Source organism: Macaca fascicularis, chromosome 5 (genome assembly GCF_037993035.2).
Source record: "Macaca fascicularis isolate 582-1 chromosome 5, T2T-MFA8v1.1".
NCBI lineage: Eukaryota > Metazoa > Chordata > Mammalia > Primates > Cercopithecidae > Macaca > Macaca fascicularis.
The window spans coordinates 7018913-7045307 of record NC_088379.1 but is presented as its reverse complement, the minus strand read 5'-3'; the positions used below and the strand labels follow the sequence as shown (position 1 = coordinate 7045307).

The 26395-nt window shown below is 50.3% G+C and overlaps 2 protein-coding genes across 3 annotated transcripts in view; both read right to left on the bottom strand.

Annotated features, from left to right (window-relative positions):
• The window catches only part of JAKMIP1 (janus kinase and microtubule interacting protein 1), a 181640-nt gene that overhangs the window by 33631 nt on the left and 121614 nt on the right, over window positions 1–26395 (bottom strand). For both annotated transcript variants that reach the window (XM_005554446.5, XM_065544756.1), the window contains exons 7-12: window positions 25575–25715; window positions 24371–24430; window positions 9489–9617; window positions 6332–6460; window positions 4422–4505; window positions 700–762 (exon numbers count right to left, since the gene is read on the bottom strand). In XM_005554446.5, coding sequence (XP_005554503.1) covers window positions 700–762; window positions 4422–4505; window positions 6332–6460; window positions 9489–9617; window positions 24371–24430; window positions 25575–25715 — 606 coding nt within the window. The remainder of the gene's footprint in view (window positions 1–699; window positions 763–4421; window positions 4506–6331; window positions 6461–9488; window positions 9618–24370; window positions 24431–25574; window positions 25716–26395) is intronic.
• LOC135970872 (uncharacterized) lies at window positions 14245–14713 on the bottom strand. Its single transcript, XM_074039404.1, has one exon. The coding sequence runs from the start codon at window positions 14509–14511 to the stop codon at window positions 14374–14376; it is 138 nt and encodes a 45-aa protein (XP_073895505.1). The 5' UTR covers window positions 14512–14713; the 3' UTR covers window positions 14245–14373.

Below are 26395 nucleotides of genomic sequence, written 5' to 3'. Positions count from 1 at the left end.
ACCAGAAAGAGAAGAACAAAGGCCCAGTTCCCATTATGGGTCAGCTGCACTGGGTAAAGATGGCCTGAGGATCTGCCCATGGACCTGCCTCGGGTGCCCACCACACTGGTGGGTGAAGGGCTTTGGACCATAAAGCCACAGCAGAGGTGGCCTGGAGCCCAATGTCAGGAAGATGGACCAGCCCAACAATAGGCCAGCCCTCCCCATTTCTGCAGGTGTCCCCAGAGGACAGGGCAGCTCTTCACATTTCTGCAGGCTGTCCCCAGAGGACAGGGCAGCTCTTCACATTTCTGCAGGTGTCCCCAGAGGACGGGGCAGCCCTCCCCATTTCTGCAGGCTGTCTCCAGAGGACAGGGCAGCTCTTCACGTTTCTGCAGGGTGTCCCCAGAGGTTGGGGCCAGCCCTCCCCATTTCTGCAGGGTGGCCTGGGAAGACAGGCCAGGCCTCTGCATTTCTGTGGCGTACCCCAGGAGGATGATCTAAACCAACTCTGCAGACCTGGTCGCAGAGGACAGAACCATGGATGTGGCTTTGATTCCATGTGAGGAGGACATTTCTCCTCATAAGAGGCGTGCAGGCCCTGAGGCCCTGGTCACCAGAGTACCCAAATGGCGCTGGGCATGACCCGTGTGGTCTGAGCAGGGCTGCGGGGTCCCAACTGCCCTGGGGCTCTGTGCTTCCCTGAGGCGGGTCACGCACCTTTTCCAGCAAGTCTTGGTTTGTTCTGATGAGCAGCTGCTTCTCTTCAACCCACTTGGAATCCTAAGGAAAAGCACTAAATACGGTCACATTCATGGAAGCAAACAGATGGCCAAGTAACAAACTTTTAGTGAGAAAGGCCACTTTCTATGAAACTGACTAAGGAAAGGTCATAGAAAATGACAGCCGTGATGTGTCCTCATTGTCCCTGTCAACTTTTAAACCCCCAAAAGAGAAATGGCTGGTTTGTGGGGCATCCCTTCTCCACTTCATTCACGTTCCCCAAAGCGCGATGACTCCATTCTGTCAGTCTAATTGACAGAAACGTGGCTCCAGGGTGACTGGTCCACACTGGCAGACCCTCCATGCCTGCGGAAGGCTGACCTCATACCCCGTGGACTGGCCAGAGCCACAGATATGCTTTTGTTCATTCTACTCTCTCTGCCTGTGACACCCTTCCCACGTTTCTTTGCCTGGCCATATCCTCCTGGATAAGTCCTGTGAGCACATGGCACCAAGTCCATCTTGTCACTGTGGCACCCCGAGCCTGGCACAGTGCCTGGCACATGGGGACAGGGGTACTCGGTGAATCGCGGAATGGGCAGATGAAGGAATAAGTAAAGGCATGGGAAGCCCTCTCCAACTCCCTCCTCCCTTCTCTGCTGGTCAGCCACAGAGCTGGGACTGGGCAGAGGCCCCTCCCAAGCACCAGGCTGGGCTGGGCTCACAGAATCTTGGTGTTCTAGGATGCTGAGAAGCAGAGGCCTGGCCTAGGGTCTGGTCCCAAGTGCATGGAATGCTCAGAAGAGGCCCTGGTTGCCTCCAGGCTTCTGTCTCCCTGGCACCTGGCACCTGCGTCATTCCCATGCTGACCCACATGCGGGCCTCACAGGCTGCAAGCACCTGTGAGGAGTGGCTGTGCTCCACCCACCTTTTGTCTGTGGCGTATCGTGGCCAAAAATGGCTGCAACCCTCCCTCCCACCTCTGTGTCCACCCTCTTTGCCATGTGACTTGGCAGCTCCTCCCAGCAGGTAATGGGGTCCATTTCTCCAACCTCAAAGCTGGGCTGGGCCATGCCATGCTCTGGCTACCGGGATGTTAGCAGAGGTGACCTGAGCAGAGGTTTGGACCCTGCCAGGGCCTTGGGCTTGCCCATTTTCCCTGCCCCAAATCATGGGGAAAGAAGCCAGGTGGGCCTCCCTGAGGCAGAGGCACCTGGTCAGCAGCTGGCAGGCTGTGCCCAGCCAAAACTGCTGATCCACAGAACTGTGTGCAAATAGAATCCCTGCTGTTTTAAACAACTAAGTGTTGGGGTGGTTTGTTACTCAACAGCAAACTGACCCAGTGTCCCAGGTACCAGCACTGGGCCTGGGATGGGTGAGGGTTCTGGGAAGTGCTTGCTGGATGAACAGCCACAGGCTTTGCCCCAGACTGGCGCCATTCTCCAGCAGGCATGGAGGGCAGAGCAGGCCACACAGTGAGGACCTACCCCCCTGGGGGAGGCCAAGTGCAGAAAGTAAAAAAGTTCCTCTTCAAAGTTTCCCTTCTTATGAAAGAATAAATCATAAGTGTTAGAAATAATAGTTTCTTTTAAAAAACTAACTTCCTTCAAGCCTCCTTGCTTTTGTACTAATAACTCTTTGTTAAGCCCCTCCTATGTAGCTGTTAGATATAAGGGAATAAGTACATTCTAGGTCTTTGTACTTTAACGAAGATATTTGTTATAGACATGCTCAAACATGTCCCAGCTTGCAGCTTATGCCCCTTCCTTATTTGGAAATGTTATTACTTCTCTAAGTCTTTTCACAAGCAACTTCCTCTTTTCCTTTGTTCTCTATTGCCTTTACCTATCTAGAAAAGTTTTAAGTTGTTAGTCAGTTGGGTCTAGCTTAGACTGGGAGGTCCAGCTCTAGTCAATGGAGATAGGACGCAGCAGTAAGGACCCAATGTGTAAGGAATAAATATCCCTGCTTTTCTTTGTTCAATGTGTCTGATTGCTGACAGGCAGCACCCTTTCTGTGGAAAGTAAAATTGCCTTGCTGAGAACATTTTTGTCTGAATGCTGATTTTTCCTTGCAGCACCAAGGAATAAACATTTACTTACAACACTAAGTTAGTCATAGACTGTGATCAGGCAAGTTACAGATATGTCAGCTCAGCCTAGAAGAGGGAAACTGAGGCTAGCAGCCTAAAAAAAAAAAAGCCTTATCATCTGGCACCTGGATCTCTGCTCCAGCTACTCCTGGGTTCTCCTCTGTCCTCCTGCTTAAGGTATTAGGAATTATTATTAGCCCCATTTTAAAGATGAGGAAACTGAGGCACAAAGAGATTATGTAACTTGCCCAAGGTTATGCAACAAGGAAGTGGCAGAGCTGCCCTCTGACCCAGGTGGCCAGCTATAGTGTGTGATCTTTGCATCACAATCCCACCACACGGAGGATGCAGACCACGGTTTACAGAAGTCATTCCAGAGGGCTGGAGACTCACATTCCCCCACGCAGTCCATTGGTAAAGTCTGCTGTGGCGACCTACTCTGTGCCAGGCATGCATGCTGGTCGCTGGCCGTCCACCTCCATGGGAACCTCAGTCTCAACCCTGAGCCCTGTGGCAGCCATTCTGAGCTGCTGGTTTTGCAGCTTTGCAGTGCTTTTCCGGAGCTGCTTCTGTTAAGCTGCCTGGAATCTTTTACACCCCTCGCTTCACGCCTGCTTTCTCCCACTGTGTCCCACTGGGCCTAAGACCTGTAGTAGACCTTGCCCGGCCTCCTCAGTCCCCCATAGATGCCTCTCTGCAGGTGGGGGTGGGGGCCACCAGACACTCCATCTGCCCACACCCTCCTTGGCACCCTCACTGTTAGTGAGGCCATGTGACTGATGAATTTTGCTGAGGCAGCAAACAGCCAAGCAGAGGAAGAGTTCGAGATGGGGCAGTTCCAAGACGATGGTGCCTCCTGTCCTGCATCCCTGAGAGGCCCCAGGGAGAAACAGGAGTGTGAACAGAATACACCTTGTCACATGGGGCCAGGGAGACATTCAGGTTATGTCACCTATGTCACCACAGCAGCACTTCTGACACAGAGGAGGCCGACTCATACTAACCTTTGGATGCCACCCCCTGAGAGGCCAGATTTCCACCCAGAGCCCCCTCTGGCATCTCCCCGACTCCAGAGGACAGGTCTAGGCCCAGGCATTGCTTTTCTGCTGTGTCTTACTGTCAACCGGGCCTTGCCTAATCAAATGCAGTGGATGGGTAGGTGCAGGTGACTCTAACCTGAGCAGCACAGGATCAGACTGTTCTAAGACACAATCAGAGACCAGAGGTGGGGCCTCTGCAATAACCCAGGGTTAGTCATGGGTGCTGGTTCTTTTTCACAATTAAAATCTTGATAGGAAGTGACAGCTCTTCTTCAGGTTCAAGTCAAAAACAGTTTTGATCACACCGTTGCTTTTGGAATTACCTCCTTTTTGTGCATTTGGTAAACAAACAAAGAAAAGGCCAAGTTAGATTGCCATACCTTGTTTTGATTTTTTAAACTCGGCACGCAGGCTCAGTAGGAAGCACACCCGTGCCTGGGTTCTGCTAGTGTTTTTTCCTCTAGTGTCTCTGGAGCTCCTGATCCAGCCCCACAGAATATCCCCCTCGGCACACGGGCGAGCCCTGGGGACACCACCGAGGGGACAGAAAAGCAAAGATCCACAGAGCACAGATCATTCCTGCTCACCTGTCCCTTCTCAACCAGTAACTTCTCCAAATCTTCAATTTTGGCCTGACACCTCAGCAGATCAGCTTGTAGCTGCTCCCGAGTCTGGAAGGGAAAAGACCAGGCAGTGAGCTGGTCACCTCCAGTGGGTGACAGGGAAGTGGAAAGTGTCATGCCTCGATGCAAGCAATGCCTAGGATCCTTATAGGCAAACCTTAGGAGCAGGTTCACTTTTAGGAGCACATATTCCACCTTGCCCTACTAGAAGCATGGCTCAGCTTCAAACACAAAATCATTAAGAACGGAACAGCCTTGAGAGTTTGACAGGTCCGACTTGCTTGGTTTTATAGTCAAGGAAAATGAAGCCTGGAGAAGGGACCCTGTTTTTCAAGGGGGTGAGTGAGCCAGAAGCCAGCCACACTGGGGGTCCAGGACCAGCTCTCTGACCAAGTCCAGTCCTCACTGAATCTGAAGCTCATTCAACTATCATCAAACTTCAACACGCTTGCACACTTGTGTAGCCCCCGTCCAGGCCCCTTATCATCTACAGCAGGGGCTGCGAAGCAAAATACTTCAAGCACCAAGCAAGTCATAGAAACAAGGGAAGTCAACAGGGTGTGGGGTAACAGGGAGTGGTGGGGACTGTGGCAAACCAGAGGCACATGACCCATCTCAGGGAGGCGCTGCCGCTCAGCAGCAGCCACATGAAATGGGATGCCTGTTGCTGCCAGACGTTCTGACCTTTCAAGAGAGGTCACAAACCTGGATTTCTCTATGGAATCTCTTGACTTTTAAATGTTGGCAAGTAGACGAAATTTAAAAAGCAAAACAAAAATGATTCCGCCCACACAAAGCCTCACAGTTTCCCTCCTCTGACCTAGATGATAAAGACTGGGCCTTTTACGGTGGGACAAGAAGCTTCCTGCCCTGCTGACTTCACTCCCCCTTACTCCTGACTCCCCCTTACTCCTGGCTCCCCCTTACTCCTGGCTCCCCCCACACAGGGTCACTGCTGCCCCTGGAACAAGCTCCATGTGGGCATGGCCTCTCCTCTCTGCCTTTGCCATCAGATCTGCCAGGCAATGTCCCATTCTGGCCCATCACCTTTAAGACCACCAAAATCCATCCCTTTGTGGAATTCCCAAACAGGGCTCTGAAAAAGAGCACAGGCCCTCAGTCCAAGAAACCTGGCCTCGACTCCCAGCTCTGCTAGGTACCATCTGGGCATTTGGGGGCAAGTTGCTCAGTTCTGAGCCTGTTTCTTCATTTGGAAGATGAGGTTAATTCCCCCTGCCTCAGGGGACCAGTGTGGGGGTGAGATGGGAAAGGGGATGCAGGGAAGCACGTGTGTGCTCTCCGGGAGTACCCCGCACTCACAGGAGGAAGGGAGAGCAGGACCCAGTCTATGTGACTCCCAAAGGTGGGAGAAGGGCCAGCGGGTGGAGGTTTCCAGAAGGCAGAGCTCAGCCCAGCCTGAGGAATGGCGTGTCCTGGACTGAGGTGGCCACAGGGCCCAGAGTGCCTTGGTGGCTGGGGAGCACCCCAAAGTCCCTGCAAGTGTTCTGGTGGATGTCCCGGAGGGCGGGGTCTCGCAGCCCTGGAGGGAGAGGAGCCTGAAGCCCGCAAGCCGACCACGTCTGTGATTTCATCACTTAGTCTTAAATTCTGGACACATGCTCTCCTCCAAACAGACGGCACGGGTGATGTGTAGCGTTGCTTCCTCTAACAGCTCAGCGTTCCAGAGCTCCTGACATCACACCGAGGATGCAGAGAGGGATCTAGAATGTCACCACAGCAAAGACCTTGCTCTGGGTTCCCCACCACCTCTCAGAATGCCCTCTGAGTGTCCAAGCCAGGGTATGTCACACTTCTGGAAAGGACCTGCATGATCTGGGGCCCCTCCCTCGAGCCCTGAGGCTGGCTGCACTCACCCGGGCCTCCCTCTCAGCATCCAGGGTGCCCCCCACCTGCTCCTGGAGCAGGGCATAGGCACGTTGCAGGGCCTGGTACTCCCGGGTCAGCTGGCAGAAGCGCAGGTCAGCCTCCTCGCGGGCTGTGGTCTTCCCATAACAGAGAAGAAAACAAATAAGTGCATAATTACAATAATAAACGATTGATGATTGATTTTAATAATAAACATAAATAATCAAACACTTGCTGTGGCTTTGAGTGCCAGGGTCAACTTAGGCAACATCAAACGGCCACATCTCACAGTGCTGCCAACAGGTACTTAAGGAGCTTCGCATTGCCAGGAAGCAACTAGGGACTGGAGGAAAAGGCTGCCGGGAGGAGGCACCTCCTCAGTCATCAGCGCTCCTCCCAGGAGCTCCCACCCACAGGAATCACTTGACTTATGTGGCAGCAGGTGGGAGAGAAAGGGCTGATACCATGGAACCAGCCCCAACTCCAGAAGCAAAGGTCCCCATTGTAAAGGGTGACGCCTCCCACTCAGCACCTCCCATTCTGGGAATTTATCCTAAAGAGAAGACTGGGCATGGTGGCTCACGCCTGTAATCCCAGCGCTTTGGGAGGCTGAGGCAGATCACCTGAGGTCAGGAGTTCGAGACCAGCCTGGCCAACATGGTAAAACTCCCTCTCTACTAAAATACAAAAAACAGCTGGTCACGGTGGTGGGCACCTGTAATCCCAGCCAGTCGGGAGGCTGAGGCAGGAGAATTCCTTGAGCCTGGGAGGTGGAGGTTGCAGTGAGCTGAGGTCATGCCACTGCACTCCAGCCTGAGCGACAGAGTTAGACTCCGTCTCCACAAAAAAAAAAAAAGGAAGATGGCCACGTAAGTGTGTAAAGACACAAATACGATGGAGCTCCACGCACGGTTCACAGGTGTGGAAAATGACACAGCATAAATCCCCCATCAGTGCATGATGCTCATCCAAGGCAAAGCCCCACATGGCCACGAGAGAGGAGGAGGCAATCCCTTGTTCTGGCGCTGAAAGATGCCTATTACGTATCACTGGCTGGGAAAAAGCAAACTGAAAACACGCGTCCTGTTTTAAGTTAAACGTAAAAGGCCCATGGCTGAGAACAAGACCCTAAAGGCTGAGTAGCCCAGTCCAGACCCCTGTGCAGGACAGGCTGATGGATTGTGGTGTGTCTCCAGCACCGGCCAGGCCCCTCCCTCCAGTCGGCACTTGGGCTGAGGCTGGTGGGCTCTCGGGGAGGATGGTGTGTCTGTCTCAGCATGAGAAGGGATGTCAAGGGGACGACCTGCAGAGGTGACACGTGTCCCCTAGAGTTTTGGCACAAGATGGAAAAGCAAGGAGAGGGCCACCTTGGGGTCGGATGTGCCAGCACCCACAGCACTTGCCACATTTTCCTACGGCAAATAGACCCATGGGAGGAAAGCAGCCTAGAACTCATTCCAGATGGGATTCCACAGAAAAGTCCGCCAGGAGGGGACGAGGACAACGAGCAGAGGTGTGTGGGAGGCGGACCATTCAGAGTCTTGGGACGTTGGGGCGCAAGGAGCTGCAGTGCCCAGTCCCTCACCAGGAAGCTGTGGGGTGCAGCACAGCAAGCAGAGCTCGTGGAGACCTGGAAAAGTGTTCCCCCAAGAGGCAGCACAATCCACTTGCCCCTGCCAGAGGGCACTGCCCTGAGGGCCAGCTACCCCAGCACATCCGCACCCCCTTCCCACTCTTGCCCTTCCCTGGGCTCAGAAAAAGCCACCAGGGGCCTGCATGGGAAGAGGCAGAAGAGCGAGCTAGGGAAACATCAGCCAAGCCTGACACAGGCCCCGGCAGGGAGCAAGGGGAAGGTCTGCGCTGAATGAAGTCTGCAGTTTAGGAAATTAATCAAATGTGACTATTCCTGTCACTGGAAGGCATAGTAGCCCACAAGGTCTGCCTGAGATGTCATCAGCACGCCTGAAAGAATTCACCTGGGGAAGGTGAGTGGGAACGAAGCTGGTCTTTGCCCCCTCGTGAATCCACTTCGCTCAAGAACCTGGCTATGCACCCATGGGCACAGGTGGTCGGGACAGGGTGAGGTGGCGACTTTGGGGTGATGGGACTTCAGGGGCTCTTCTTTCTTCTTTATATATTTTTGGATTATATACTTTATCTTAGTCAAAAAACAATGATGCCGTTTCTGCCCTGCAGTGTGTGCGTGTGTGCGTGTGTGCGGTGTGTGCGGTGTGTGCGGTGTGTGCGTGTGTGCGGTATGTGCGGTGTGTGCGGTGTGTGCTGTGTGTGCGTGTGTGCGTGTGCACGGTGTGCACGGTGTGCGCGCATGTGCGGTGTGTGCGGTGTGCACGTGTGTGCGCGTGTGCGGTGTGTACGCGTGTGCGCGTGTGCGGCGTGTGCGGCGTGTGCGGCGTGTGCGGCGTGCACGCGTGCGCGGTGTGTGCGTGTGTGCGGTGTGTGCGCGTGCGCGGTGTGTGCGGTGTGTGCGGTGTGTGCGGTGTGTGCGGTGTGTGCGTGTGTGCGGTGTGTGCGTGTGTGCGGTGTGTGCTGTGTGTGCGGTGTGTGCTGTGTGTGCGTGTGTGCGTGTGCACGGTGTGCACGGTGTGCGCGCATGTGCGGTGTGTGCGGTGTGCACGTGTGTGCGCGTGTGCAGCGTGTGCGCGTGTGCGGCGTGTGCGCGTGTGCGGCGTGCGCGTGTGTGCGGTGTGTGCGCGTGTGCGGTGTGTGCGCGTGTGTGTGCACGTGCACGTGTGCGTGTGTGCATGTGTGCGGTGTGTGCATGTGTGCGTGTGTGCACACATGTGTGGGGACCAGGGAGAGACCATTGTGCAGCAGTTTTAATTGCAAATGGTGAGGAAACCCAAGGTGACATTCCTCAGTGACCCAGCTTGAACTTGGCAGACACAGATTTCCTTGGTGGGGAAATCAGTGCCGGGGAAAGAAAGGGTCCCCACGTGCTGCCCTCCCATCACCATTCATGGAGCCCACGGCCGCGGGGTTCGCCTTCCCTTCACGCCATTGGCTTTGATAATGCACTGGTAAGAATGGGTCATCTGGGGTTCAGAACTACAGGCAAGGGAGCGAAACTTGCAACCACCAAAAGCAGGAGGTGCCACCCCGAGAGCATCTGGGGTGAGGTCCCACTCCCTCTTCAGGTTTGCTTACATCGTCCAAGTCTTCTTCAGGCGTGGCTGGAGTCCTGTCCGTCCTGTCTGTGTTGTAGGATGTTTCGGACAATGTTTCTGAGTCCACAGACTCCTCATCAAATCCAAAAAATGTCTCCACAACATGCTTCTGTAAAATGCAATTTGTATGATGTTAGCAATGACTGAGGATTGCCAGAGTCTACCAGCCCCTGGTCGTGGGCATGCCAATGCAGGGGGGCAACGATTCATATTTGGGCCACTGGGGCATTCCAAGATGCTGTTGGTGGGCTTTGTAACTGACTGGGTGGGATAAAAGGTGGCAGCAGGTGGCAGATGACCCTAGGGTTTGCAGCCCGAGAAAGCTAGTCTGGCCCTGGCCCTGGCTCTCCAGCTGTAGACCTGTGCAAGCCACTTGGCCCCTGGAGTGCCAGCCTCCTTCTCTAACAAATGGAGTGAGACGCCACCACACCTGTGAGCACAAAAGGGGGCCATGCGTGCCCTGTGCCCAGAAAGCAGCCCAGCACTCTGTCACGCTCCATGAGCAGCGCACTGGCTGTACCAACGAGAAGGGGGACAGGGCCCAGGGAGATGTCAAGTTCCAAGGAGAAGAACTGGATGAAGATGGATACCAGAGGGGGCAACAACTTGAAGGAGTGGAGAGCCCAGCCACAGTCCCAGTGCTCTGAATAGCATGGCAAATGCATGGCCCAAGTCCCAGCCAGACCTACATTAAGAGACAATCTCTGCTTAACTTACTATAGAAAACTGGGAACATTCACAGAATGAGAAGGAATCGTGTAATAGACCTTCACGCGCCCATCACTCAGATCCAGAGACAAATCGTAAGGCGCTATATGCCGGCCTCTGAGTTACCCTGCTGGCACTTCTCCCACTCCAAATATCACACAATATGGGGCTTCATTCATCTGTCTATCCATTCATTCACTCACTCGGCAAACACTGGCAAAGCTCCTTCTATGGGCCAGACATGGGGGCAGGCCTGGGGAATACAACAGGATCAAAACCAGGCCAGGTCCCTGCCCCAAGGAGCTTGCACCCATCCCCTGGGGGCTGCAGACATTGACCCACAATCGCCAGATCAGTGTCCCTTATTTTAGGAACATAGCTTTTTTGTTTTTTTCCCAAACAGCCCCTGACAAGGATTTTTATTTGTTTTTACAATCAATGAATGCTTTTCAGACCATAAAGAAGGAATCAAAACCAAATTCCAGAGCCCAGCCCGAGGCTCTGCTGGCTCATCCACAACATGGCTTCACCCAGAGCTCCCCCAACCCACAGAGAAAAGCCAGGCACTCCCCACATACTAAGGGCCCCTCCCCGCCCGTGTGTTTTACTCAAATTTACTATAAATGTGAGAAAAATGTGACTGGCACCAGAGTTAATAATGTGATTAGGAAATAATTTAGACATAAGGCAGGGAAGATGCAGGGACATCCTTGTCACCTTACACAGTTTCCGAAGGGGCTTCAAGGGAGGCATCCACCACCACATGTCACCCAGAACGTTCTTGCATTTGGCACCTGTCTTTCTGCGCACTGCATCCCCCAACCCCCATATTCCTCCTTGCTTTTTAATATGCACGGGGAATATGCCTCTCGCTCAAACTCCAGACTCATATGTCAGCTGCGTCCTCCATGGCATTGTGGAATCCTAGTGGGCAGTGACTTACCCCTGACAACATGCCTCCCACAATCTAACCTGAGTCCAGCAGCAGCAGCAGCAGCTCATGCTTCAGTTGCTCAGGCCCCCATCCCAGGAATCCTCTCTCTTCTCACCTGTCATGCCTGCCCTTTCTGGGAGAAACGCTGTTGACTTTACCTTCAACTCAAAATCCAGCCCTCTGACCCCCTCTCTCCTTGGCACCTTCATCTTGGTCCCAGCCACCAATATCTCTGTCTGGAATTATTAAAACCACCAACATCCATGCAGGCTACAAGTGGTCTGCAAGGCCCTGCGGGATCTACCTCCCATCCTGCCCTGGCATCATCTCTCCCTCCTTCTCTTCTCCTCTCCTCCTGCTCTCCAATCCTGCACCCCACACATGCCTGCCACGGGGCCTTTGCACTCCGAGACACTTTCCCCAGAATCCACATGACTCCTTCCCTAGATTCCCTTAGGTCTCTGCACAAATGCAATCATATGAGAAAAGGCTTCCTGGCCACCATGCCCAGGTCCCTCCTGCCTCATCCCCACCCCAGCCTCTTGGGCCTCCTTCTTTATTCCTTTCCATAGCATGTCTCCCACCTGACGTAAGATCTAGCAAGCTATTGTGTTTACTGATGGTCTTCCCCCGACCCCTTGAAATGGAAGCTCCATGAAGGCAGGGGGTTGGCCCTTTTGTTCCCGACTGTATCTCAGGGTGAATGAACTCAAAGCCACACTAGTTTATCTATCCACAAACAGATTTTGTTTTGCACATGACACCCTTTCCATTCATTCACACAGCTGGCATCAGTTGGGCACCATGTGGTTACATGCCCCAGATGAGTCTCACTGGCAAGTACGTGAGGACTACGGGCACCATCGACTTCAATGTCATTTCTCTCCTTGCAGAGGCTGGAGACGATCATCTACTCAAATCTCCCCTCCCGATGGGAAGCCCACCTGACTTCAGGCATCATGGACTCTTCCAACGGGCTCTAGAGAGCAGTGGTAGTGCCACCCCATAGTGACAATGGCACCCACAGGAGTGATGCATCTGCAGCACTCAAGCTCTTCTGCACACACAGGTCATCCCCCTGAGCTCCAGGTTCCACATTTTTCTGAGCAGCTGCTGAGCTGACCTTATTTCTTGCAAACACCGCTAATCGCAAGGCCTCTGGGGATGGGTCTATTTGTTGCTGTAGCCCAGGAAGCATCCTCAAGTCACACACTTTCCAAACATTTAGGACACACTGCTGGGCTGTGACCATCCACGTCAGCGTCAGGGGCCCTCCTGGGGGTAATGACTCAGTGTTCAATTACCTAGGACGATCCATTGTGAAGGCCTCACAGGACTACCAGTTAAAGACTCAACTCTCAAGCCCTAATACAGGACATTAACTACTGATGCTGTTAAAGACCCTGCAGGACTGCTAGTTAAGGACTGAACTCTCAAGCCCTAATACAGGGCATTAACTACCGATGCTGCCGCCTGTGTTTAAAGTAGAGCAGCCTTTGCAAACAGCCTAACTTCAGACGCAGTGGAGCCCCTGACAGTATCATATCATATGGCCCCAGAGACCAAGACTCCACGGAACTACGCTGCTTTGAGGGAAAGAGGAAGCAGCTCTTAGGGCAGAAACCAAACACAAAACGGCAGTCCAATTTGAACCCTGCCGCAATGGAGAGGAATCCATGGCCAGGCCCAGCACACACAGAGTTCCTATAGCAGCAAGGGGTTGTCTGGGACCCAACCCCTCAGGTTTTTATGCAGAGTATTTTTAAAAAACATTTTAACTTTTCTTTTCTTTCTTTTTTTTTTTTTTGATACAGAGTCTCCTTCTGTCGCCCAGGCTGGAGTGCAGCGGCACAATCTCAACTTACTACGACTTCCATCTCCCAAATTCAAGCAATTCTTCTGCCTCAGCCTCCTGAGTAGCTGGGATTACAGGTGCATGCCACCACACCTGGCTAATTTGTGTGTATATATATTTGTTTTAAGTAGTGACAAGGTTTCACCATGTTAGCCAGGCTGGTCTCAAACTCTTGACCTCAAGTGATCCGTCTACCTAGGCCTCCCAAAGTGCTGGGATTACAGGCATGAGCCACCACTCCCGGCCTTAACTTTTTTGTAACATTTTATAACGCTGGGTTAGTTTGTTTCCTTTAGAGAAAAGTTTCGTTGAGTGATTATATTACACAGGAAGCCTGCATGTACTCAATATCTTGATATATTTGTGCCTTTATTAATAAAAAATAGAAAAGATACATTAATGTTTAAAGTGAAAACACAGTAGCCGTCTTCCTTGAAGGCAATGCAACTGGTTTTGCTCTGCATTTTCCACACATGCAGGAAATAATTCACCACCTGCTTCTCAAGGAATGAGGGGAGAACCACCTAGAAAACATTGTTTCCTCTCATGATTGGCACACACTGCGCTTTAAAAAAAAATGGCAAACATGAAAGACACCGTTCATTTTTCTGTATCTCCACTCTTCTAAGAGTCTCTGGGTTTTTCCTCACAAGAGATACATTAGAAGCAAAAATGTCCATGATTTGCTCATTCTGAGCCCATCTACTGAGTAAAAAGGTAATTCCTCTAGCCTTCCATGTTCCTTGCAACCAAAGCCTCTTCTTGTGGACTTGTTTTTACAGATGAATCCAGATTCAGATTAAGATTCAGTTTTGGCTGGGCACAGTGGCTCATGCCTGTAATCCCAGCACTTTGGGAGGCTGAGGCAGAAGGATCTCTTGAGCCCAGGAGTTCAAGATCAGCCTGGGTCACACAGTGAGAACCCATCTCTACAAAAAGTTATTTTAAAAGTTAGCTGAGTATGGTGGCTGACGCCTGTAGTCCCAGCTACCTGGGAGGCTGAGGTGGGAAGATTATATGAGCCTGGGAGGTTGGGGCTGCAGTGTGCTGTGACTGTGCCACTGCACTCCAGCCTGGGTGACAGAGCAAGATCCTGTCTCAAAAGAAAAAAAAAAATCAGTTTTGGCAAAATGAATGAAGAGTAAACACGTCTTCTCCATTTACACTCTGAATATACAGAGGAGCTCCTCCTTAGCGGGTCAAATGAACCAGAAGGAAAAAGAGAAGGTACCCCCAAAACAAATAGCCCCTCAACCAGATCCAGCCTCTCTCAACCACCTGTCTTCTCGTCTTCTTTTCATTTTCAACAGAGCTGCCTGTCACAGGCGGGAGCATCAGTCGGTCACAGCCGGGGACCTCCACAGAACCTCAAAAAACAAAACCCCAAGCCAGCTGCCTACCTTCATGCTTATAGGTCATCTCCTGGCAGCCGGAGAAGTACAGGCACACCAGGGCGCAGAGACACAGGAAGAAAGAGAAATACAGCACAAAGAGGACACATTCCATGGTGGCGCGATGCTGCAGACACGCCAGCCCCTGTGTGTGGGCTTAGGCAAAAGCCACCTCGTCGGTATCCATTTTCAGGGCTTCCTCCAGTCCGAGGAAAAAGCACCAATTCTCTCCCCACACACTCCCCTTTCCTCTAACACATCCTCCCTAGTGTCTCCCCGGCTTCCTGTGGATCCGTCTGCTGCAGAGTCCCGAGAACAGGAGTGTGCCAGAAGATGCACCTTCAGTAAAAGGGAAGCCAGCTCCAGGGCACAGCCCCGATGCTGGCCCCACAAACCGTGGGCTGAAGGGAGAGGTTTCCAGGGGCGGGCTGGGGTGCATTCGTCACAGAGGACAGCTTCCGAGCCAGTTTATTCTCTGGGGACCTTCTTCCCAGATCCCATCCTCCCTGAGCCGAGAGCCTGTTGTCAACACTATGGCACAGGCCCTGGGTCCCCAAACAATCACAAGGCCCCCAGGGCAGCACTAGCAATGGCAAAGCCATGAGAGATTCTCCCTCAGGATCAAACCGAGGAGCTGCCCCTGTCCTCATGTGTTTTGGAAATTTCTCTGCTGTCCCTGGACCACCTCATACGCACCCTAGACTCGCCAAATTCATTGGCTTCTCTACCATCCTTTTGTCAGCATTTATTTTACCATTTTTTATAGGCCAAAACAAACCATTATCTAACAGAAAAACTAATGTTTTGAACTAGATCAAAGTCTTCAGATTCCCCTGCCCAGAAGGGGTGTCTCTGAGAGTCTTCCATCTCTCGGAGAAGCGTCACCAGACATAACATCCAAAGCAGAAACTGTCCTGCTGGAGAAAAACTAGACAGACTTTACCATGGAAAACTAAAATGTCTGTACTTTGACAGATACCAAAGCAATATTAAAGGGCAATGGGCAATTCATAAAATAAATGCACATAGCGAAGTTCATGTATGTTTCAACTTCAACAGTGCATGATGCTCTAGTCCTTTGGAAGTGATTGTCAGATGAACTGTGTGACTCGATTGTGCTACTCAATCTAGTGCCAACTACCCTTTAAGCCATGTTTCCTAATGAGGCACCATCTGACCAGGCAGTGCAGACCTGAGACAGCTGGGCCTGACCCAGGCAGTGTAGACCTGAGACACCTGGGCCTGGCCTCAGGCAGTGCAGACCTGAGACAGCGGGGGCCTGGAGGGACAGGGCTACAATCTGGAACCTTTGCCTCAAGCCCCTCCCCACGGGGCCTGAAGTCACCTCCTGAAACCAGGCAGGAGGCCAGGTGCCTAAAGGCCCAGCCTCTGCAGCAGCTCCTCCCTGAGTCCAGGACTCACTACCCTGCTCACTCCTGGCGCTGGGGTTTCCTGCCCTGTGTGAACAAATTACCTAGAACCACCATAGGTAATGGCACCTGTCCATTCCCAAGTCTGCAAATGGGAGCCAGATGTCCCCATGGTGTTTGCTACCCTGGACAAAGCACCCAGGCAGCCTCTGTGGCCAGGTCAGCCTCCCGAGCTCTGCTCCACCCACACCAGCTGCGGCTCCTCTGGCAGTGCCTCCAGGACTGGCACAGACGGTGTGTGTGCTTGTCTGCTGAGCTGCCAGGGTGTAGCCCAGGACACAGCTCCTGTCTCGTCATAATCGTCCCAGTGTCCTATCCCCAGGACCCACATCTTCCTGAGTCCTTTACCAAAGGGCCCCCAGCAGGTGGGACATGGAGCAATGCTCAGAGGGACGTCCCATGCTTCTGGCATGGAGCCTGCTATGAAAGAAAAATAAAAACTCTGAATCCCACTTCACTACACCAAAAGGAAAAACTTAAGCTGAAAGCTGAGCCATACAAGAAGCTGCCTTTCCCTTTGTTCCTAAGCAGAGAGCTGCAGAGAAAAGGTTAAGCATCTCCACAGGTAGCAGCTTCATGTTCACCTTATCTTATGTAAAGTGCTGATTTACTGAGCATGAGACAATTACATAATTTGGACTATTCCCCTACCTGCTCCTTTTCTCTCACAACCTGTGGATTCAGTCATGTGACCACACCCTCCCTCTTTCCCCTCCAGCCTGCTTTTCCCCTTTAAATACTGAAGCCCTCAAAATCATCTTTGGAGAAAGGTTCAGATCTGTCTCCAGGGTACATTCTTAATCTTAGCAAAATAAACTTCTAAATTGATTGAGACGTGCCTCAGAGATTTTTGGTTTACATCAGCCACTCAGCTGGCAAGGCTGGCACAAAGTCCTGCTACCAGTGCCCTCTCTACCTTTGATCAGAGCTGCATGAAATGAATCCTGATGGCTGCCGTGGAGGAGGGACCAGGTGACAGGGTCACTGCTGAGCTGGGGGGAGCAAGCCCTTGCCCCTCCCAGCAAAGGGCCCACAGTTGCACACCAACCGAGGCCAGCCCTGAAGACAGACATGAAGTAGCCACTGGTTTCACACAGTTACTACTATTAGCCCCTCTGAGTGCGAGGCACTGTGCCAGCAGCTTCGAGTAGCTGGATCCCAGGGCACCATCCAGCCTTCATGAGCTCACGGACCAGTGACAGCCGTGGGGAAGGAAGCCTGGGAATAAGGTCAACTGCAAACAACCACGAAGGAAAAAATAGGTAGCTTTGGCAAAACTTGCAAATGAAAAATGCATGCACATGATGAAAAAATGTTTGACTTTGAGAGTCCAAGGCAGGCAGGTCACTTGAGGTCAGGAGTTCGAGACCAGCCTGGCCAATATGGCGAAACTCTGTCTCTACTAAAAATACAAAAATAAAAATAAAAAAATAAAAAATAATTAGCCAGGCCTGGTGGCATGTGCCTGTAACCCCAGCCACTTAGGAGAATTTGGCTGAACCCGGGAAGTATAGGTTGCAGTAAACTCGCCACTGCGCTCCAGCAGGGGCAACAGAGCAAGACTTTGTTTTTGTTTTTTTTTTCCAAAGATACTTGAGTGTCCCAGGCAGGCAAAGGTACCGCATAATCAGCTGCCAGCACCTGTCCTTCCCTCCACCAGGCAGCAGGCTTGGCCTCAGGCGTGCGGGGATAGGGGTCAAGTTTAGATAGGTCCTACGTGTTTTGATAGGTCCTATCAGAATGGATGCAAGAGTCATTGACAAAAATGACCCACCAGACCTCAGGCATCCTCCAACCCCTGGCAACAGCAGACCCAAGGTCATTCGGGGAGGAGAGGACACGGCCCTGATGCACTGGCTCAAGAAAGGACCTCTCCTTCCCATGGTGCTTTGATGGTTCCCAGTGCACAGCCCTCCATTGAAGAATGGTCACTGCAAAAGACATTGAGATCCCACCTCACTATTATAAATTAGTGGGGGAGGCGGGTGTGGGCATGGCCTGGGAATCTGCATTTTACAGGCTCTCCAAAGGAAAGTTATTGAGCTGTAAGATAAAGGAAGAAGGAGACACTCTGACTTCCTGATCACCTGCTATGCACCAAGCAAAGAACCAGAAGCTTCCTTTGATCCCATGGATGTAATGTTCATTTTATGAATCAAACTGAGGTTCTGAGAGTTTAGGTGACTTGGCCAATCCCATCCAGCTAGTAGCTAGGGTCTGACTCCCTTACTGCTTGGGGCTACGATTTCCCAACCTTATCCAAAATGATCGGTCCTACCTTCAACCAAAGTGTGTGAGTAAACTGTGCTGATTTTTAGCCATTATGCATATGCTTAGAACTCTAAGATGATATAACTTCTGTGCAAGTTTCAATGGCCTGCAACCCAATTTACTGCCACATGGCCAGAGGTCTAGGTCCTGAGCAAGCCCCGTACCCCAGTCCCCAGGACACGGCCCAAGGAACCACTGAGGAGCCTTCTCCCCCAGCCTCTCCCTTGGGGCTAACATGAGCCCACGCTGAACCAGCAGGCTTCCTGGGAAATGAGATAATTGACACCAATCTTGTCCCTGGAGGAGATCCCAAAAGGGGACCATTGGACAGGCCCAGTAAGACTGAGTCATGGCCCTCAGGGACACAAATGTCCCAGGAAGACAAAGGCTGGCACCCTCTGCTCTGCCCTGACTGCATCTTCTGCAAACTTGAGTGTGGGAGCGGACTGGAGGTGCCCTCCTGCAGGGAGTCCAGGGAGGTTTGCTAGGATCTTTCTTACACAGAGTCAGGAGCTGGAGAGCAGAGATAGGGCTGTCAGATTTCTGGAAAATTCTGGAACCTTCAATGCATTCACCACAGTATTCTGTCAAGCAAAGCCCTGGGCAAAGTGTTACAGCACTTCCATGTGTGAGGGACAGAGAGTGATGGGGGCATTTCAGGGGAAAAAGAAACTAGTCTAGTCATCCCGCGGTATCCATGGGGGACTGGTTCTAGAACCTCCCACGAATACTAAAATCCACGGCTGCTCAAGCCCCTGATACCAATTGGTGCAGTACTTGCATATAACCTACGCATATCCTCTTGTACACTTTAACTCATCTCTAGATTATTTATAATATTGTACCTAATACAATGCAGACGCCCTGTGAACCCAGTCATGTGCAGCATAACAGCATCTCAGTCCCCAACAGTATACAACGACGGTCCCATAAGATCATAACGCTGTGTTTTTACTGTACATGTTCTATGTTTAGATACACAAATACCATTGGGTTACAACTGCCTACAGTATTCAGTACAGTAGCAGGCTGCACAGGCTTGCAGCCTAGAAGCCACAGGCTAGACTGAATAGCCTAGATGTGTAGGAGGCTAGACCATCTGGGTTTGTGCAAGTACACTTCATGATGTTTGCATGACAAAGTCGCCTAATGACGCATTTCTCAGAATGTGTCCCTGTTGTTAAGGAATGCAGGACTATAGTTTTAGACTGTATTTTAGTGAATAATGAAAAGGAAAAACGTCCAGGAGGTGGAGATTGCAGTGAGCCAAGAGCACGCCACTGCACTCCAGCCTGGTCAACAGAGCGACACTCCGTCTCAAAACAAAAAGAAAAGGAAAAAAAGTCTGTATATGTTCAGTGTAGACGCAACCATCCATTTTTTTTTCCTGAATGTTTTCAGTCAGAGGTTGGTTGAATCCATGGATATGAAACCCACAGATACAGAAAGTCAAGTGCACTGAATGCCTGTGGCCTGTGGTAGGGAAGGAAAAGAAGTTTCTTAGGCCTGAAAGGCAACTCTGGATTACAAAACCTGCTCGGGCCCAGATGGATCCAAGTACCAATTCCATCCAGCCCTGCACAATGCCAGGATCATGGGAGATGTAGGAACAATGTAGGAACATGGGAGAAAACTTGGTCCACACTGAAGTCTACACTGAATCTTGAGAAAAAGAAAAAATGCTGGTGGGCCCAGGAAACAGTGAATAGAAAAGACCCTAAACCTACTCAGGAAAGTTTCTACACAGATCCCCAAATTCGGCCTCCTAATGACCCAGGACTATCTTCATTAAAGTGACCACGCATCGCCGTTCTTCTGGGACAATCCAGTGTCATACAAATACATTTTTCCAGTAAAGGCCATTCGCTTATTTAGCCAACAACTATTTAGGGACTATTTTAGTCAACACCTCCTCTGTGCCAGGCAGTGAACAGCCCACAGTGGGCAGGACAGGCGCAGCCCCTGTCCTTGCCCGTTGTACAGGCAATGTAGCAAATCACGATTCAATTCTAACCCTTTGTGAATTTCTCCTCCCATAAACACATTCAGAAATCAGGAAGAATGGCCAGGTGCAGTTGCTCATGCCTGTAATCCCAGCACTTTGGGAGGCCGAGGCAGGTGGATCACTTGAGGTCTGGAGTTCGAGATCAGCCTGGCCAACAGGGTGAAACCCCGTCTCTACCAAAAATACAAAATTAGCCAGGTGTGGTGACGCATGCCTGTAATCTCAGCTACTTGGGAGGTTGAGGCAGGGGAGTCACTTGAACCCGGGAGGCAGAGGTTGCAGCGAGCTGAGATCATGCCATTACACTGCTGCGTGGGCAACAAGAGTAAAAAGTCTGTCTCAAAAAAAAAAAGAAGAAGAAAGAAAGAAAGAAAAATAAATAAATAAATAAATAAATAAATAAATAAATAAATAAATCAGGAAGATGGGGGGAGAGAAACCTCTGTTTAATTCCAGGCATTCTGACATAGATTTTAAAAATAAAGTATTGGCTCAACAATGGATTTTCAAAACCCCACGTGGAAGCTCTATGGGGTGCGTAATGCCACAGCACATCCCGTTAATGGGACAAACTGCACAATCTTTAGATTTGTGCCTTTTAAACGTATGTCCCATGGTGAAAACAGCTGTTACACACATTCCCAGCAGAGCGGTTCCGAATGGTGCAACTTTTCCGTGAGGCAGTGGGGTGGGGTGGGAGCGATGCTCTCTGGTCAAAGCCTTCTCGCCCTCTGAGCCACATTTCAACTTCAGGGAATCGATGCATAGAAACGATTCTGATTATGGACACAGCTTTCCAGACAAAAGCTGGTTGCTGTGGCGACATTTACAGAAGCAGCAAGTCCAAAGGGAGGGGAAAGGGTAGCTAAATAATGGTGTAGTCACTTAATGACACGTTCAACAGTCAGGGAATAAAATAGAGCTGGGCCAGAAAGAGCTGTCTGCGTCAACAGAAGCACATTTATTGCAGCATCGTTCGTAGTGCCGAGGAGCCGAAAGCAATGTGCCCAACAATCGCAGAACAGTAAACCAGTTTATGGCCCATCTCCTCCACAGATTATGTAGCCATAAAAATTTATGTTTACAATGACAGCTATCACGGGATAAAGGCTGGCAGTCTAATGTTAAATAAAATCCAGGGTGCAAATGTGCATACCGCAGTTCCAGCTGGGGAAATGAATTAAAATAGCAACACCAATGTGCCGGGGAGGCACCGCAGGTGATAGATCACTTTTTTTCCCCCCCAGATATTCTATAATGTGGTTCTATGTCTTCTATAAAAGTATATATTTAAATATAGGATGGGCGCAGTGGCTCACGCCTGTAATCTCAGCACTTGGGGAGGCTGAGGCAGGCGGATCACCTGAGGTCGGGAGTTCAAGACCAGCCTGACCAACATGCAGAAACCCCATCTCTACTAAAAATACAAAATTAGCCAGGCATGGTGGCACATCTGTAATCCCAGCTACTTGGGAGGCTGAGGCAGGAGAATCGCTTGAACCCGGGAGGCAGAGGTTGTGGTGAGCCGAGATTGTGCCATTGCACTCCAGCCTAGACAATAAGAGCGAAACTCTATCTCAAAAAAAAAAAATAAGTAAATAAACAAAAAATAAAATAAACAAATAAATAAATATAAACAAGCTCTACTCAAACCACCACCCATTTCTGAGTTTCCAAGGTCGATGTGCAGAGATTTGCCCGTGTTCGACTCGGCTTGGTGGGAAAAGCTTGGGACTCGCAGTCTCAGACTTGAGTTTGAAACTCAGCCTTGTCAATTTAATTTTTCTCTGAGTTTTTTCTATATTTTAAATCTGTATGTCTTCTATAGCTGTAAAATTGAAAAAATAATACCAACTACACGAGGTGGCTGTGAGAATTCAATGAGATTGTGTAAATACCCACTCATCCACAAATCCAGGACCTAGCAAATCATCAATGAGCCAGGCCACTCTAAGTGGCATTATCTGAACACTGCAGTAAAGGCAACCAGGAGGCAGCCTGGGAGCCAAATTGCACCCATAGCTATATTTTATGTGGCCCACAGGTATATATTTTACAGGCTGAGTGTCCCTCATCTGAAATGCTTGGAACCAGAAGGAATTTTGGATGTTTTCCAGATTTTGGAATATTTGCATAAACAGAATAAGGCATCTTGGGGATGGGACCCAAGTCTAACCATGAAATTCATTTGTTTCATACACACTTTATATATAATACATAGCCTGAAGGAAATCGTATATGATATTTTAAATAATTTTGTGCATGAATCAAAGTTTTGCCCGTGTTTTTACTGCAACCTGTCACATAAGACCAGGTGTGAAATTTCCCTGGCCTCATGTTGGTGCTTAGAAAATTTCAGATTTTGGAGCATTTTGGATTTTGGGTTTTTGGATTAGGGATGCCCAACCTGTATTCAGACCACAGTGTTACGGACATTTAAAATCCAACATTTATGTCCTTCAATTTCACATAAAGTAAGGTGTTATGGATTAAACTGTATCCCCTAAAAAGACAGGTTGAGGTTCTAACCTCAGTACTTCAGAATGTGACTTATTTGGAAATAGGATCACTGCAGATGTAGTTAAATGATCATGAGGTCACACTGAAATAGGATGGACACCTGATCTAGTATGAGTGGTGGCTGCAAACCAAGGACACCAAAGATTGCTGGGAAACTGCTCTAAGCTAGGAAAAGGAAAGGAAGGGTCTGCTATAGGTTTTAGAGGAAGGGACAATGGCTCTACCGACACCTTAATTTCAGCATTCTGGCCTCTAGAACTGTTAAGACAATACACTTCTTTTCCCTTCTTGTTTTTTTGTTTGTTTGTTTGTTTGTTTGTTTGTTTTTTGAGACAGGGTCTTGCTCTGCCACTGAGGCTGGAGTGCAGCGGTGCAATCATGACTCACTATAACCTTGACCTCCTGGGCTCAAGCAGTCCTCCTGCTTCAGCCTCCCAAATAGCTGCGACTTCAGGCACCACCACATCCAGCTAATTTTTAAAATTTTTTGTAGAGACAGGGTCTTGCTATGTTGCCCAGGCTGATCTCAAACTCCTGGGCTCAAGCAATCCACCCACCCTGACCTCTCAAAGTGCTGGAATTACAGGCATGAGCCACTGTGCCCGGCCTTTTTCTGTGGCTCTATGCCACTGATTTTGTGGTACTTTGTTAAGGCAGCCCTAGGAAACTAACAGATAAGGATTTACATTTATCCTGAAAGACTAGACTATCTGATGCCACCAGTCCACCTTCTTATAGCAACCAGGATTCAGGGCCCAGTTTGCCACAGTCCCCACCACTCCCTATTGCCACCTTGACACCAAGACTATATGTCCTTGGCCATTCACTATCACATTTGCACAGCCGTTTTCCTTATAGTTGAGAAATATTTCTCTATAACCACATCTCGATCAAAAGATAAACCAAACGGGGCACCTGTATTCAAAAAAAAGGAGAGGAGACCAGCCTAGCCAACATGGTGAAACCCTGCCTCTACTAAAAATACAACAATTAGCCAGGTGTGGTGGCACATGCCTGTAATCCCAGCTACTCGGGAGGCTGAGGCAGGAGAATTGCTTGACCTGGGCGGTGGAGGTTGCAATGAGGCGAGATGGCATCACTGCCCTCCAGCCTGGGCGACAGAGTGAGACTCTGTCTCAAAAAAAAAAAAAAAAAAAAAAAAAGGGAGAGGAGACCTGTGTCTTTGTGGAAGCAAAAAATAGGTTTATGGGTTTAAAGGCGAACTATGTTTTTGTTTGCTTGTTTGTTTTTGGTATCAGTTCCAGATTGGTCCATGTGGGCATTTGAATTTTACAAGCCCGACTCCTTCAGACGCTGTTACTAGGAAACAGCAGACCTGTGTTTTCCAAAAAGACGACAGTTCTGCATGATTCCAACACAACACAAAGCTCCTGAGTATTTTCAGAACAGGATATGCTCTGATATAAACCAACCCTCAATGTCCCTTAAATCCTTCAAAAGGTTTAAGTATTTATGTTTTTAATTTTGGGTGAATATACCCTGAGGCCTAAGTAGAGAATTCATCAGGAAGTTTTCCATGAATAAATTACAATAACTGGGTCGCACGACACGGCCATATTGATGTTGCTTTGAGAGACAGCGATGACAGGCTTTTCATCATCAGGCATGCCGAGTTGTGTGTGTCCGCTTCAGGACCCCTGTGAAACCTCCCCCCTCCCACGGCCCATCTGCCCTGCAGATCTGTGACACAGTGGCAAGGCAGGGCAGGTGCACCATCGCAGGCTCACCTTGGGCGGTTTCAGACTTTTCCCTCGATGCCTTTTGGAGCGCAACAGCCGTTCTCTCTCCTAGAAGGAAACACAACGGTTGGCATTTCCAGCCAGGCTCACATCTCATGAATCAAAGCCACTGGCTCTCAAAGGGAGCTGGGCCTGCCCATCCGCACCAGGCATGGCTAGTTCAAGTTCTAAGTGCCTAAGTGATGGCTGCTTCTCTGAACTGAGAGCTACAGGGAGATTTTATTATCCACCTTTTGACTTTATTGTTATTTCATTGAAATATATTCTTCACCCTAAATTGCATTGAGTCTTTCGTGTAATGAAGCAAAGATGGATGGATGGATAGATGGATGCATAGGTAAGTGGATGGAAGGATGAAAGGATGGATGGATGGATGGATGGATGGATGGATGGATGGATGGATGAAAGGAAGAAAGAGAGAAGTTAAAGAGGCAAAGTGAGATGGAGGCAGGCAAAATGAACATGACAATTATAATCAAAGCCTTTTCTAGAATTTTGATCACTAGCTTTTCTATTCTTTGAAGACCAGTACATGGAACCATCACACACCCTCTTCGGTGAGCAGAACGCATTCTGCTTCTAAGATCCAGCTAAAGCTCCCTTCAGGTGTTCTCTGCCTGTTGCCTAAGCTCCTTTCACAGAGAGCTGTGGAATTCTCTGGGTGTAATTCCCCACCTGCTTAGGACATGCTCAATCCCCTTTGAGAGATCCATGCCCCATATGCACATCCAAAACTCACACAGGCAGCCTTAGCAAGGTGCTAGTCTGATTATAAGGTTCAAGTTTGTGGGCCCAAATTCACAGTCTGCAACTGCTAAGCTAAAAACCAACCAACCAAACAAACAAAAAGTCTTCTCTGGAACAGATCATGCCAAGTCTCTAAAGGCCAAAAGACATCCTTAAAACTGATACTGCTTCTTAACCACAGCAAGCCAGGGAGAAGATGTGAGAAAAGGGTAGCCATGGAAACTGTCCTCAGGTTCCAGTGATCTCATTTAAGCCAAGGCTGCTTGATGGCAGAATGAAGCAGGAATGTGCACACCAGGGTGAGCTTGGTGACTCCCAAAGTCAGCACTGCCTGACCCTGACCCAGCTCAGCAGCATCACTCTGAGCGCCAACGCCTGTTCCTGACACCCACGTCACCAGTGCCGCCCCCACCAGGGGCAGCCGCGCCAGCTGTGCTAGATGTACCAGTGAGAGGTCGTCAATGACGTGCTGCTGCTCCAGCACCTGCAGCCTCAGGAACTCGATCTCCTGCTCATCCCTCGTCAGGCTGAGGTCATTCAGGGAGGTGTGCCGCTTCAGAGAGGCCTGCGCTGACAGCTTTTCTTTCTGCAGCCACAGGGAGAGAGACCACCACAGGGTTAGCCGCCAACAATGTCTGTGAGGGACGGAGCTGGAGTGGAGCTCAGGGGTGCAGGGACAGAAGGATGGATGGGAGGATGAGGGAGAGGATGGCCTGATAGGGCTGTGTCCCCACCCAAATCTCATCATGAATTGCAGCTCCCATAATTCCCACATGTTGTGGTAGGGGCCCGGTGGGAGATAATTGAGTCACGGGTGCGGTTCCCCCACCCCATGAATAAGTAGTGAATAAGTCTCTGATGTTTTTATACGGGGTTTCCCCTTTTACTTGGCTCTCAATTTCTCTTGTCTGCCACCATGTAAGATGTGCCTACAGCCTTCCACCATGATTGTGAGGCCTCCCCAGCCACGTGGAACTGTGAGTCCATTAAACCCCTCTTTTTCTTTGTAAATTACCCAGTCTCAGGTACGTCTTTATCAGCAGTGTGAAAATGGACTAATACGTGGCCATCTTGTCCTGTGCTGGAAGAGGGAACAGGGAAGACCAAAGCCAAGTCCAAGGTGGGGCTCACCATGCACACTGCTGACAGGAAGGGATGGGCAGGGCCTGGGGGTGGAAGATGACATCTGAAATGAGCCTAGAGAGCTGGGAGGGGAAGGCAGGGGAAGGAGAGGACTCCACACAACAGCAGTTACACACACACACA